The following is a 14,175-nucleotide window of genomic DNA, read 5'->3' as shown; positions in this document are numbered from 1 at the left end:
TTAACTTTATTAGCATGAGTTTACATTGCCAAAGCAAGTGTCAAAAAAACAACAACAATCTAAACTGAGAAATTATTTAAAAGAATACAGAGCTCTCTTTCTCTCACTCTCTCCCCCCTCTCTCTCTACCTCTGTCTCTGCCCCTCCCTCTCTCAGTTAAATAAAATACAATTCAATTCCATTCAAATGAGCTTTATTAGCATGAGTTTACATTGGCAAAGCAAGTGTCAAAATAAAAACAATACAGAGCTCTCTCTCACTCCCCCTCTCTTTCTCTCTCTCTCTCTCTCTCTCTCTCTCTCTCTCTCCCCCCCTCTCTTTCTATGTCCCTCTCTCCCCCTCTTTTTCTCTCTTTTCCCCCTCTCTCTCTCTCCCCCCTCTCTGTCCCTCTCTCCCCCTATTTCTTTCTCTGTCCCTCTCTCTCTCTCTCTCTCTCTCTCTCTCTCGCTCGCTCCTCCCCAAAAGTGGGCGGTGTCCAAGACTCGTCACTCTCTCTCTCCTGTGTGTGTGTGTGTGTGTGTGTGTGTGTGTGAGTGAGAGAGAGAGAGAGAGAGAGAGAGAGAGAGAGAGAGAGAGCACTTTGTATCGCGGACTAGCAGACGTGGTGTGTGTTTAAGTTTGACATTTTTCGAGCAAAAACGGAGCCTAACATCTCTTAAAACATCATAATCCTGTCGTGGAGGTCGTAGAAGAAGGATAATTAATAAAACATAAACCCTGGAGGAGGAAGAAAGGAGACATTCTTTAGAGTCATTAGAGAAGGAGTAAGAGACCATGGAAGTTCCTGGTATGCAGGTGAGTTGGAAAGCAGCGCTGTAAAAGTAACTAGAGTACAAGTACTCAAGTACTTATGAGTACAATTTTGGAGGGATATGACCATGGAAGTTCCTGGTATGCTGGTGAGTTGAAAAGGTAGAAGACTTCAGCTTCATTTTTGTATTTGGCTGTGGTGGAAGAAGTACTCAGATATTTTACTTAAGTAAAAGTATCAATACCACAATATAAAAATACTTTTGTTACGAGTATAAAAGGCCTGTGTTCAAAATGTTACTTGAGTAAAAGTACAAAAGTATTGGCGTCAAAATATACTTAAGTACCAAAAGTACAAGTACTGAAATATTTGAAAATGGCAGATCTACAAGCTCACAACACTCGAGCTTGTAGATCTGCTATTTTCAAATGGCCTTGTATAAAACAGGGCTAAAGTGGTTCATGTATGTTTTGTAATATAATCATTTATATCTGCAAAGTAACTACTAAAGTTTTCAAATAATTGTAGTGGAGTAAAAAGTATAATACTTTCCTCTGAGATGTAGTGGAGTAAAAGTATTAAATTGGAAATACTCGTAAATGTACTTGGTTACTTTATACCACCACTGCATTTCTGTGTGTTTGGCTTCAGTGGTACAACTACTATGTGTACTACGGCATGAGTGAGGGAAATAAGGGAGTGGGGGGCGAATAAGGGGGTTTATTTCCAAGTAAAACCAGCCATAAGTTTAATGTTTGAATTCACAACATGCAAGCTGTGTTTAAAAAAAAAGAAGACAACTGTAGCCGCACACAAAATACTAGATCTCTAGAGCTTGTAGATCTAGTATTGTCGTTGTTATTGGCATAATATAGTTTTTTTGTTAATTTTTTGGGGGTAATTTTTTTTCTTTTTGGTGATTTTTTTTTTTTTTTGTTCATTTTGTTGTGATTTTCGTTTTGAAATGCTTCTTGACGAGGAGGAACACACTTTAGCTGTGTGTGTGCGTGTGTGTGTGTGTGTGTGTGTGTGTGTGTGTGTGTGTGTGTTCTAGGGAAACTTAACTTGCCAGTTGAAGCCTCCTTTCATGTTTTGGACGGTGTCCGTGTTACACTCCGATCGGTGACCCATAGAATTGTGAGACCTATATTTTTGGAATGGTGGCATGTTTTAACATCTAGACCAGGTTACAAAGGATGGAATTCTATTTGCCTTTTGACGTGAAACTAAGGAATGTTGTATTTGTTTTTGTTCATGAAATGTAGAAAATAGTTATTTCTCAGCATTTGTCTTCTGAACCCATTAAGACCGGGAACGCATCTGTGTCATTTTAGTTTTCTTTAGCTATTCAAGCTCATACCGCAGTGCCGCGCTATGAGCTCCAGATCTGCATTTTTTGAAAAATCAACATTTTGTGCAAATCTTTGAATATATATATATATATATATATATATATATATATATATATATATATATATATATATATATATATATATATATATATATATATATATATATATATATATATATGTGTGTGTTTTTAAAGCAAACATTTGTAACTCAAATCTTTGCTTCGGGGGGGTCCCTGGAACAAAAATATTTAGAGACATTTTTCGGCTTCAGGTTTATGGGTTAAACATGATGCAATGGCACACACACAATAACAACACCATATATTTGTTTGTTCACATCCTAAATGATGTGTCATGCTAAATCCACGAAGCCCCGTTTCTTAACACTCTTTCTCCCATTAGAAAATGTATTTGTCATCCAATTAAGTATAAGAGAAGACGTTTAAAAACTAAAAGAAAGTAAACAAAAAAACAAAAAAATCTAGTTTTAACTGTAGGAAATGGAACAGTGACCTCTGGCGGCCACATAATTCGATAGGTCACTCGTCTCGGTGTGCCACCTGCTTTGTTTCTCCCGTCGCGGAGGAGGAAGTGGTTTCTGGTGTAATGACGTCACGCACAACACCTACAAAACAGAGTTGGAAGAGAGAGAGAAAGAAAGGAGCCATTCATCCATTCATCCATCCATTCATTCATCCATTCATTCAGCGTCTTGGACGTTGGCTTCATGTTAATGCTGTTAACAGTCAGAATAGTGGTGGAAAAAACACTGTTAACAGTGTATGATACACACAATTAATTAGAAATGGGTCTAACATTGGGATTTGTCGTATGTTGTAATGGAACTATAAATGGGTGAGACTGAGAAAGCTGTGTGCCTTTACATTTCCACGGAAAATTGCATCATTTTGGCAATGCTGTAAAGTAACTGAGTACATTTACTCAAGTGCTGTACTTAAGTATAATTTTGAGGTATTCTTTACTTTACTGGAGTATTTCCAGTTTTCAGTACTTTTACCTCTACTCCACTACATCTCAGAGGCACATAATTATACTTTTACTCCACTAACATTTTTTGAAAACTTATAACTAACTTAGGTACTAGTTACTTTGTAGATTTTGATTATTATTACAAAACATACATTAACCACTTCAGGCCTATATACATTTCGGCCATTTGAATGTAGATCTGCTATTTTCAAAAGATCGTATTCATTTGAAAACTTGTAAAACGGGACATTCTGCATGATGAGTACTTTCTACATTTGGTACTTTAAGTATATTTTGATACCAATACTGAAGTACCTTTAGTCTAGTCATTTTTGTATTCGTGACTTTTACTTGTAACAGAGTATTTCTACCTTACAGTATTGATACTTTTACTTAAGTAAGAAATGTGAGTACTTTTTCCACCACTGCATTTTGCACACAAACTATTCCAGAGAGGAGTGGAATGAATTTCCTCTTCCACCCCGGCATACACATGCTCTCAACATGGCACTTCTTCTCTTACAAGGGAGGCTCACGTCTTAAAGTTAAATTCATGCTCTGCGCTAGCAAGTGTAGCACAACGAAAAGTCACTTCAAAACGACAAAATGTCTCGCAGAGGACCGTATAGCAGAGGTTGTCACATATACCTCTGGAAAAAGTACTCACATTTCGTACTTGAGTAAAAGTATCAATACTGCAATGTAGAAATACTCTGTTACAAGGAAAAGTCCGGAATTCAAAATACAAAAGTATTGGTATCAAAATGTACTTAAAGTACCAAAAGTAGAAAGTTTTTCAAAAGTATACAATTCCTTTGAAAATAGCAGCTGGAGTGATTAATGTATGTCTTGTAATAATAATCTAAATCTATAAAGTAACTAGTAACTAAAGTTTTCAAATGATTGTAGTGGAGTTAAAGTACAATATCTGCCTCTGAGATGTAGTGGAGGAGTAAAAGTACTGAAAATGGGAAATACTCTAGTAAAGTAAAAGTACTTGAGTAAATGTACTTAGTTACTTTACACCACTGGTAAAAAAAAGTATCATCGCAAACACCTACATAAAAATGTCCGTGTACTCTGATTGGCTCTTGTTACCATGGAGAGTCCACATTCACTTCCTTGTTTACATTTTTTTTTTGCTTGATACCGTCTGCAAGTCACAGAACGCTCAAAACTCAAGAAGATGGTGAGACATAGTATGATGCGTCTAGGCCTGTCACAGTTATTACATAATCACCTAAATCGCAATTATTTTGAGATACTCACAAACATTCTTTTCTGCATAATCTTCATAATCATTACCAGGTTGAAACGTGTTCATATACTTTCAAACATTTTCAAAAACAGCCAAAATAGCAGATCTACAAGCTCAAAACGCGCCACATCTAGGGTTGGGACCTGGAACCGTTTTTTCCCCCCGACCCGGTTCTGAGATTTAAGAACCGCAGTCGGTTCCATCATATTTGCATTAACCCATTAAGACCTGGAACGCAACTGTGTCACTTTTAAGATTTCTTTGGCTATTCAAAAATAGCAGATATACAAGTTCATAGCCGCGCTATGAACTTGTAGATCTGCTATTTTTGAAAAATCGTGAAAAAAATATTTTTAATATATTTTTAAAAAAAACTGTTAGGATTTAGAAAACATTTAAAGAATCGGACTCATGCCTTAATGGGTTAAAGGTTCCCGCAAGCGGTTCCTGGAATTTCTCATCTGTCTTCATTTGGCTCAGCTGTGTGCATGCAAGCGACTGTGGCGACGTCACGCCACCTACAAGCGTGTGTGGGGTGGATACGCTGCATTTGTATGATTTAATTTCTGTTTATTATGTACTTGTATTATGTACTTGTATATTATTATAAGCATAATGGATGTCAGAAAAAAATATTAGGAATCGAGAATATAAGTCGTGGCAGGGAATCGGTAAGGAATCAGAACCGTTAAAACCCTAACGAGTCCCACCCTAGTCACATCGTGACGCGTTTTGCGCTTGTAGATCGGCTATTTCATCAAAAATTGCATTGCATCAAAAATGCCATGTTCAACCTTTGATTATGAAGCCTAAAAGCCAAACAGAAATGCGCATTTTTAATCCATGTTATCGCAAAGTAAAATGTCATAATCGTTGCGTCGTTGGATACTTGCGGCTCAAAGCATCATAAAACTGACCTTAAGTCAAACACCAGACAACCAGATCAATAGACTGACAACAAGTCTTGTCGGCGGTCCAGGTGACTGTGTGTTATGACGCCCTAAAGACATGCTGCGACACGCTCCAATGACATGGAACCGCACAGCTGCTGATGATGAATAGGCCACTGTCAGATGGATATACCTGTGAAATAGGTGCTGTCCAGGGTCCAACGTTAAAGGGCAAGACCGCCTTGGTAGAGGTTTGGGTTGTGTAGGTACCTTGCCGTGATGTAACACCGTCCAAAGGTGGACACGAAATCAAAAAACATTTCTCCGGTGATTAGAAATTGATAATTCAAAATATGCTCCTCATTGACTTACATTGTATGGTAAAACAGCTCTCAAAGTCACTCTTTTAGCACATAAACGAATGCAAACAAAGCTGATTCAGACGATATAGAACATCACGAAACCCAGTACTGTTTATTGTTTTTATAAAAATGTTAACTTCCTGTTGATTTTGCTGTTTTTATTCAGAAGAAAACCCGGACTGTATCCGCGGATCCGGATCTTCAAATAGTAAAATCTCATTTTTATATATAAAAAAAAAAAACGGTACTTTTTTTTGTGATGTTCTGCTGTCTGAATCAGCTTTGTTTGTGTTTGTTTATGTGCTAAAAGAGTGCCTTTGAGAGCTGTTTCAGCATATAATGTAAGTCAATGAAGAGCATTTTTTTAATTTTTATCAATGGAGCTATTATTTTTGATTTCTTGTCCACCTTTGGAGTTTCATCATGGCAAGGTAAATAGACAACCCAAACCTCTACCAAAGTGGTCTTGCCCTTTAAGTTTTTTTTCCTTCGTGCCCTGCAGCTCAAGTACTTCTCCATTCTATGGTACTTGCCCCATCCAAATTCCCCCCCCCCCCCCATAAACTTCTCAAATCCATTGCCTGTTGATTGTGTGTGTACAACACTACAGACCATGAGATCCTTTATATTATCCTATATTTTCATTGCTCATGTTTAATTGTAGATACAAATTGGGTTCCATGTGAAATGCTAACTGGCACACTCATTTTGGTGGCCGTCCTGAGCCCTGTTCGGGCAGAGAGTTTTAGAATAACAAGAATAAGAATAGGCTGACAGGATAGGAGAAATCACTAATGGAAATGAAATAAATATCATGCTTGCTCAATTGGAATTTGCCCACCCGGGCATGTCTGTATAGGTTTCACTTGCCCCGTCAGTTTTGTCTAACATGCCCCGGGCATGGCTGGCATGAAACCCCAGGCTGGTTTGGTTTAATGTAGTTTGTTTTCCAGTTCAGGCAGAAAAACATGGTAGACTAGTAAGAAACACAGCTGCACCAAACACATTAATAATCAGTTTGTTGTTGGATTTTCATAGGTGTGCCCAGAGCCAAGGGCATGCCAATGTGCAAGCATTATAGACGGTGTTGACACACAACGCCTCGCAACGAGGCGTTGTGAGCTTGTAGATTGGCTATTTAAAAAATGTGTGTGATTTTTGTTTAATTATATTTAAAGGGCAAGTCCACTTTGGTAGAGGTTTGGGTTGTGTAGTTACCTTGCCATGGTGTAGCTCTAAAGGTGGACAAGAAATCAAAAATGATTGCTCCATTGATTAGAATTGATATTTCAAAATATGCTCCACATTGACTCACATTGTACGGTTAAACCGCTCTCAAAGTCACTCTTTTAGCACGTAAACGAACAAAGTTGATTAAGACAATATAGAACATCACCAAACCCAGTACTGTTTGTTTTTGAAATACAAATGTTAACTTCCGGATCTTCAAATGGTAAAATCAGTAGGAAGTTTGTCATTTTTATTAAAAAAAAGAGACGTTTGGTGATGTTCAATATTGTCTGAATCAACTTTGTTTGTGTTCATTTATGTGCTAAAATAAATGAGCTGTTTCACCGTACAATGTAAGGAAATGAGGAGCATATTTTGAATTATCAATTTCTAATCAATGGAGCAGTTATTTTTGATTTCTTGTCCACTTTGGAGTTACATCATGGCAAGGTAACTACACAACCCAAACCTCTACTTAAGTGCTCTTGCCCTTTAAGTATGACAGTGAGTAAATACTGTCAGATTCTGTTAGACAGTATTTTCTAAATGCTTGTTGAATGAATAGAATATTCTTTGTTGGACATTGTGAATGTCGCTGGTGGTGAGGTTGTCTACAAATAGCTTGTAATGGCTTTTCAGCGAACCACCAACTGTACTTTGTGTTGCTTTAAAAAAAAAAAAATTGGTCAGCACTTTGTTTTGAAGTTTGCCAGCAGACTTAACATGGTCTACAAACTGAAACTGCAGTAAAAGCGCTGTGTGTGTGTGTGGGCGTGGGCTGTGTGTGTGGGTGTGTGTTTCGTTAAAGGTCACAGCAGGTCGTGGCTGGGGTTAACATTTCTTATCAACAAAAAACAAGCTAATAAATTATGCTAAAACTATAAACTAGCCTCCTTTTTTGTACCAGCAAGATGTTTAGCCAGGACAGCAGGTCATGCTGGGGGGCCGTTCTTCTCTCACCAAACTGTGTAGAACCACCCACTCAGTCAGCTACAATCACAAAGCACATTTTACTGAGAGAAGTTGGTTCCCACTGATAGGTCAGAATAGATGATTGATGCCATGACTCTAGTTCTGAGGAAATGAGGCAGAGTTGCAGTGACTCAGGAGGTAAGAGTGGCCACCTTGGAATCGAAAGTGTGTGTGTGTGTGTGTGTGTGTGTGTGTGTGTGTGTGTGTGTGTGTGTGTGTGTGTGTGTGTGTGTGTGTGTGTGTGTGTGTGTGTGTGTGTGTGTGTGTGTGTGTGTGTGTGTGTGTGTGTGTGTGTGTGTGTGTGTGTGTGTGTGTGTGTGTGTGAATCTAATGCACATTGTAAAGCACTTTGGATAAAGGTGCGCTATAAATGCACAATTTTTTATTAAGGGCAGCCTGGTGATACTTTGACCATGGCTATTTATGACCAATATTTATTCCTGATTATTTGGAGAGCAAAACTCCACTCTTTTTGATGATGAATAATTCTTTATATTATTATCATTATTACTCTTTTACTATTGATTGATTGAATATTTTATTAGACAGAAATGTAAAAAACAGCACGAGTACAGTCAAACAGTAACACTTTGTCTAAAATGACAACCCCAAAAAAGTCCTTGCGGTCTTGTTTCCATTGGGGTCCTAGGTATTCAATTCATCAGCATATAATAAATGGCACCAAACATTCAATATCATCACAAATATAAAACACTATATGTACACAGTAGGGGGGGGAAAAGGGGGTGGGGGTAAATAAAATGGGGGCGGGTGGTCTGTCTAAGGGAGAAGTTACTATTACTATTAGTACTACTATTACTACTACTAAATGTTATAAGAGAAAATCTGTGAACGTTTATCAACATTTCTTTGATGTTTTGCCCTAAATGCCCAAAATATGGAAGCCAGGTTGAAAGTGCCTGCAGACAACAAGCTCACAATGCGTTGAGCTTGTAGATCTGCTACTTTTTGTTATTTCTGAGATATATATATGTATATTTTGTACCTAATAATGAGAAGAGAGGGGGGGGGGGATAAAAAATATCTATACATTTTAAATATTTATAATCGTCGTCGTGGAATGTGCCAGCCTATACCGGCCAGTACTAGCATCATTAGTGACAGTTTTCAGCACTGTACTGACTCTGAGGTCACAGCCAGTCGGAAGTTTGATACAAGGTTTTTGAGGAAGTAAACATCCAACTGAATAGTCATGAGACCATGTCCCCTGTGTGTGTGTGTGTGTGTGTGTGTGTGTGTGTGGGGGTGTGTGTGTGTGTGTGTGTGTGTGTCACCATAAAAACATGGCGGTTTGTGGTGTCCGGGTGTAGTTATATTTTGCACTTAATGATCACTTGTTCTTCTGTTGTTGTCATGGTGCCATGGCTGCATGTTCATAGCAAAAATGCTTCCAGTAATAAATCAGGTTTATGCTGTTATGTTGTTGTTGGTGCTTGGTCTAGGCCGCTTAGTCATGACACCAGGAAAAGATGCTTATCTAGAATTATATTGCTGAGTTTTGAGGTTAAGTTCAATGAAATTTTTTTATTTATTTTTATTATAAGGTCTCATATTAAAGCCGCACTACTTAACTAACTTTCCTCTCCTACCCCGGATTTGAACCTGGTTTCCTGCGCGCAAGTGCTGACATTTTTTTTTTACCATTGAGCTAATAGAGCCTGCCTGCTTGCTCAGGGTGAATCTTGAACCATCAGATCAAAATTCGCACTCAGATACTGAGACATGACCTTTGACACGATCTAAATGTCTCAATAGGCTCTATGCACAGCAGCCATAGTGTGAAGAAATTCACAGGTGTTGCCAATGATACTAATGAAGGCTCTGTTCCATTCTGGTCAAACAGAGTCAGGGTTGCTGATATTGTGCATGTTGACTCACTGGAAACACTCTGCTACACCAGTGGGTCTAAAATTGTGGTCCACGGACCCTCATGGTTCCTTGAGGGGGTTCCAAATGGACCCGTACGGGTGTGTAACTCTGAGAGTGTACAAATGGAACCAAATGGACCCGTAAGGGTCTATTTGGTTCCATTTGTACACTGAGAGTTATGGGGGTCGTGGAAATTAAAACGTCTGAGAACTGTGCTACACTAAATGGAGCAGAGCCTTCATTAGTATCATTGGTAACACCTGTGAAGGAAGTGATAATATGGCTGCTGTGCCTATAAAAGAGCAGGGAGACAACATGCAACCGCCACCATAATTGTATAAGGGGTCTGCAACATTTTGACTTGAAATGCCATGTTTTTATTTTCTTGATAGTCAATGTGCCATGATATCAACACTAAGTTAAACCATTAAGACCTGAAGCCGTTTCTACAAAATGTCTTCTAAATCCCAGCAGTTTTCTGAAAAAAAACATATGTTTCTATATCAGTGGTGCTCAAACTTTTTCATGTCAAGGACACCCAAAAATGTTTTCCTCAAAAGTATACTTAAGTATGGTTCTTGAGTAAATGTAATTAGTTACTTTCCACCACTTGTATGTCTGATATACCAGTCATAAATCTGACTCACTGAAGTCATTTTACAATTCATTGCAGAGCTCTTCCCATTAGAGCCACAGGTTGTTGAGCTGACGTGCGCGATTCTTTGTTCCCGCGGGTCCCCGCGGCTTTTGTTGAGTGACTGAATAGCAGGTTTGGGCTTGGTCTCTCTCTCTCAGCAGTCAAATGAGCTGTTGTCTCTCCTCCTCTGGCCACCGTGCGTGTGCACGTGCACGGATCACGTGACCGTCCGTGTGTGCAACTTCCTCTGAGCCGCCGTTGTCGTGGTCACCCGAGGTTCTGTCTGTGTGGTCGCTGTGGATGACATCATCAACGGGAACGTTTTAAAACACGGCACAGTTTTTTTGTGGTAAAACACAAGACAGAGAGTTAATACACAACAACATGAGGCCCGGCCTGGGCCCCATGTGATAGAAAATGTCAGCGCTGAGTCAACCTCCCCGGCAACCAGTGGTGGAAAGTAACTAATTACAGTTACTCAAGTACTGTATTTTTTTTATTCAAGTACAATTTTGAGGTATTTTTTTGTTTTACTGGAGTATTTACCATTTCCAATACTTTTACTTCTACTCCACTACATCTCTTAGGGCAAATGCCAAACAACATCTAAAAAAGGTTTTCTAAATCCTAACCGTATGTTGCTATATATCAGTGGTGCTTATTTTGTTTCATGTCAAGGACCACCCACCCGCGGTCAACGGCGTGACATCGCGTTTAATGTAATGGTGGCGAAGCGTCCCCCACCTCCCCCGCGGCCGGTCGCCCCCCACCCCCCCCGCCCACACACACCCACACACACACACACACACAACGCAGCATGCGTTCAGATCGTAATGGTCAATGGCTGTGTGCAAGTTCAGATCAATTGCTCCAGCCAGTGAGGAGAACCGGGCACACAGTTTTGCTGACATGACGGTGACAGAGGTTTGTCAAATTATAGGAGGATTTGGCCCCAACCCCGCCCCCCCATCTCAAAATATTTCGCTCCAGGGAGCTTGTAGATCTGCTATTTCTGAATAGCCAAAGTGTAGTAATAATGGTTATAGCTATAAGTGTTATAGCATAAGTGACAGTGCAGCGCAGCAGCAGAGGAGCACACACACACGCACACGCACACGCACACGCACACGCACACGCACACACACACAGATAATCCTGTGTGTTGGTGGCCTGAGTCATCAGGACAGCCTGGAGACAGGTGGGCTCAGCGTTTGTTCGGCAGTCCGATGGCAGCCAGGTGACAACGACCTGGGTTTCACCTAAGCGCCTCGACAATGACTTCAAATCAGTGTCACCGTTATTTCACATGTTTTGCCTTCGATTGCGATTCATGAACGAGCTGAATGTGAGCGTGTAGATCGGCTCTTATTTTGCTATTTATCACAGTTGTATGACATTATAATCATGTTATAATGCTGTATAATCACCATTAAAATGCATCATACTGTCATTATAAGTCACGATAAGTGGTCATTTGTTGCTTTAAAACATTATAGACACAATTATAATGTTGACCTTTATAAGTCATTATAGAAGGCTTTATAATGTGTTATGATTATTTTTTATAAAGCATTAGGAGCATTAAGGAGTTCTTAAAAGTATACAGTATTATAATACAGGTTATAATACATTATAAGTATGTTTATAATGCATCATAGACGTGGGATGCATAGTAAGTGTTACCGTGATTTCCATTATTGGAACGCACATGTAAAGGAGCATTTCCCCTCTTTTAAATGTTTTGGTTTGGTTTCTTTTTTTCCCACGATAACAGCTCTGCCACTGGGGGATTTGCTGTGTATTATTTCCTTCTCTGCAGCTGTCACCTTTGACCCGTAGAGCACAACACGCATGCACACGCAAACACCCTCTTGCATGCATGGGCCGATCGACTGCTTTGTTTATCTTTGTTCGAAACGTTGCACGTTGCATTGCTCTCTCTCTCTCTCTCTCTCTCTCGCTCTCTCTCTTGATCGCACAGAAACACACACACACACACACCAACAAACACACAGATACGTCACACACATGCAAAGAGGCTTTTTAAATTTGGATACTCTCTCTCTGTCTCTCTCTCTCTCTCTCTCTCTCTCTGTTACACACACACAGACACAGGAAGTTTCCATAGCCATGTCCAAGTTTTTTCTCTGCAGTCCAGTGTTTACATCTTTGAGAGGGCAGTCAGTTCAATGACCCCCCTAAAACAAATCTGCCTGTCTGTCTCTCTCTCTCTCTCTCTCTGTCTCTCTCTCTCTCTCTCTTGTAATTTTTCCAGCTTACACGATAGTGCTATTTAAAAACATGGGTTCTCAAACGTTTTCGTGTCATGGACTCCCAAATTGATATATCGTCGGTGTCCAGGACGAACCAGCTAACTCCATTTTCAACTCTTTTTTTTTTTCATAAATCAAAAAATTAACCTATGAAAAGTATTAAAAAGCGCCTCTGACGAAAACTCCCAACTCCATTGGATCCTCAAACTGTCCGTCAAAAACCAACAACTCCCCCCCTCTCCTCTCCAGTGCTGCCTTTTCACAGCATAAGCAGAGCACGCTGCGCAGTGAGCGAGGAGGAGGACCACGTAAACAAGCTCCCCGTAGTCTGTTAAAACTATGCAGTGTACCTGTTTATCAAACTTAGCACTGACGCTAATGTTATGAATGAGTAATTATATTTCTAAAATCTATGAAGTGTTTAATGAGGAGAGCAATGTGACGAGAAGAAAGGATTTCATAGCATTTCTGTCGCGCTAGTTCTACTGAAACTCTGACTCTTTGCAGAAGTTATTGTAATATTTAAAGTCCTGTTTATTATTGTAGGCCTATATAATAAGTGTCATGAAGTATCAGGGCATTAATTCACACGTTGTTGTGATGCATTGTGAGCTTGGAGATCCATTGATGGCTTTTGGGAATTTTGCTTTGTTTAAAAAAAATATAAGGTTTTCTTCATTTCCTGAAAAACGTATATTTTGTTTTTTCATTTCCTGAACAATGAGCGTTTTGGAGTTAGCAGGTTCACGCTGGACAGCAGAGTTATATATATTTGGCCGCGGACTCCCATCTGAAAAGGTTTTGTGCCAGGGACCCCCAGAAGAGAAGATTTTTGTCAAAAAAAAAAAAAAAACTAAAATAGCTGACGTACAAGCTCGCAGTGCGCCACAAAGTGACGCGCTGTGATGCTTGTACATCTGCTATCTTTGAACAGCCGACGGTTATATAAATGGATAAAGTGGTTCAAATGATTGTGATTAACTACTTTTGCTGAGAACCACTGATTTAACACATCATTTACATGAGGTTGAGAACCACTGATTTAACACATCATTTACATGAGGTGTGTGTGTGTGTGTGTGTGTGTGTGTGTGTGTGTGTGTGTGTGTGTGTGTGGGAACGTACTCTCCAAGAGGCTTTCATAATAGTAAACGTAGTGAGCAAATGCTACTACACTCGCTACTAGGCTCTCGCTGTTTTCTGAAAACGTTTGCTTCCCCAGGGACCCTCTGGTGCTGCTGGTCCTCCATCCTACCAGGAAGTTGGATCACTTTCACCCTGGTGTCATTGTCATTCTAGCGGTCTAAAATAGGCTCTATGCACAGCAGCCATTATTGGAAAGACGTTGGGCCTCTTCCTTAATACTTCCTTCACAGGTGTTGCCACCAATGATACTAACGATGGCTCTGTTCCATTACTAATTATTAATTTCAAGGACCCCCATAACTCTTGAGAGAGTTACAAATGGGTCCATTTAGTTCCATTTTGTAAGTACAATTTCATAATCGTGACGGCCCTATTCAACAATAACAATGAAACTGCAAATCTTTCAATATATATATTTTAACCC

General features: G+C 39.6%; 1 protein-coding gene across 2 annotated transcripts in view; it reads left to right on the top strand.

Annotated features, from left to right (window-relative positions):
- Positions 1 to 569: 569 nt before the first annotated feature.
- The window catches only part of stk26 (serine/threonine protein kinase 26), a 57,102-nt gene continuing 43,496 nt past the window's right edge, over positions 570 to 14,175 (top strand). For both annotated transcript variants that reach the window (XM_080451674.1, XM_080451673.1), the window contains exon 1: positions 570 to 795. In XM_080451674.1, coding sequence (XP_080307800.1) covers positions 775 to 795 — 21 coding nt within the window. In that variant the 5' untranslated portion in view covers positions 570 to 774. The remainder of the gene's footprint in view (positions 796 to 14,175) is intronic.

The sequence above is a fragment of the Gymnoscopelus braueri genome (genome assembly GCF_963280865.1).
Source record: "Gymnoscopelus braueri genome assembly, chromosome: 15".
Lineage (NCBI taxonomy): Eukaryota > Metazoa > Chordata > Actinopteri > Myctophiformes > Myctophidae > Gymnoscopelus > Gymnoscopelus braueri.
Note: the sequence above shows the minus strand (reverse complement) of the source record. Positions and strands in the feature narration are given on the sequence as shown.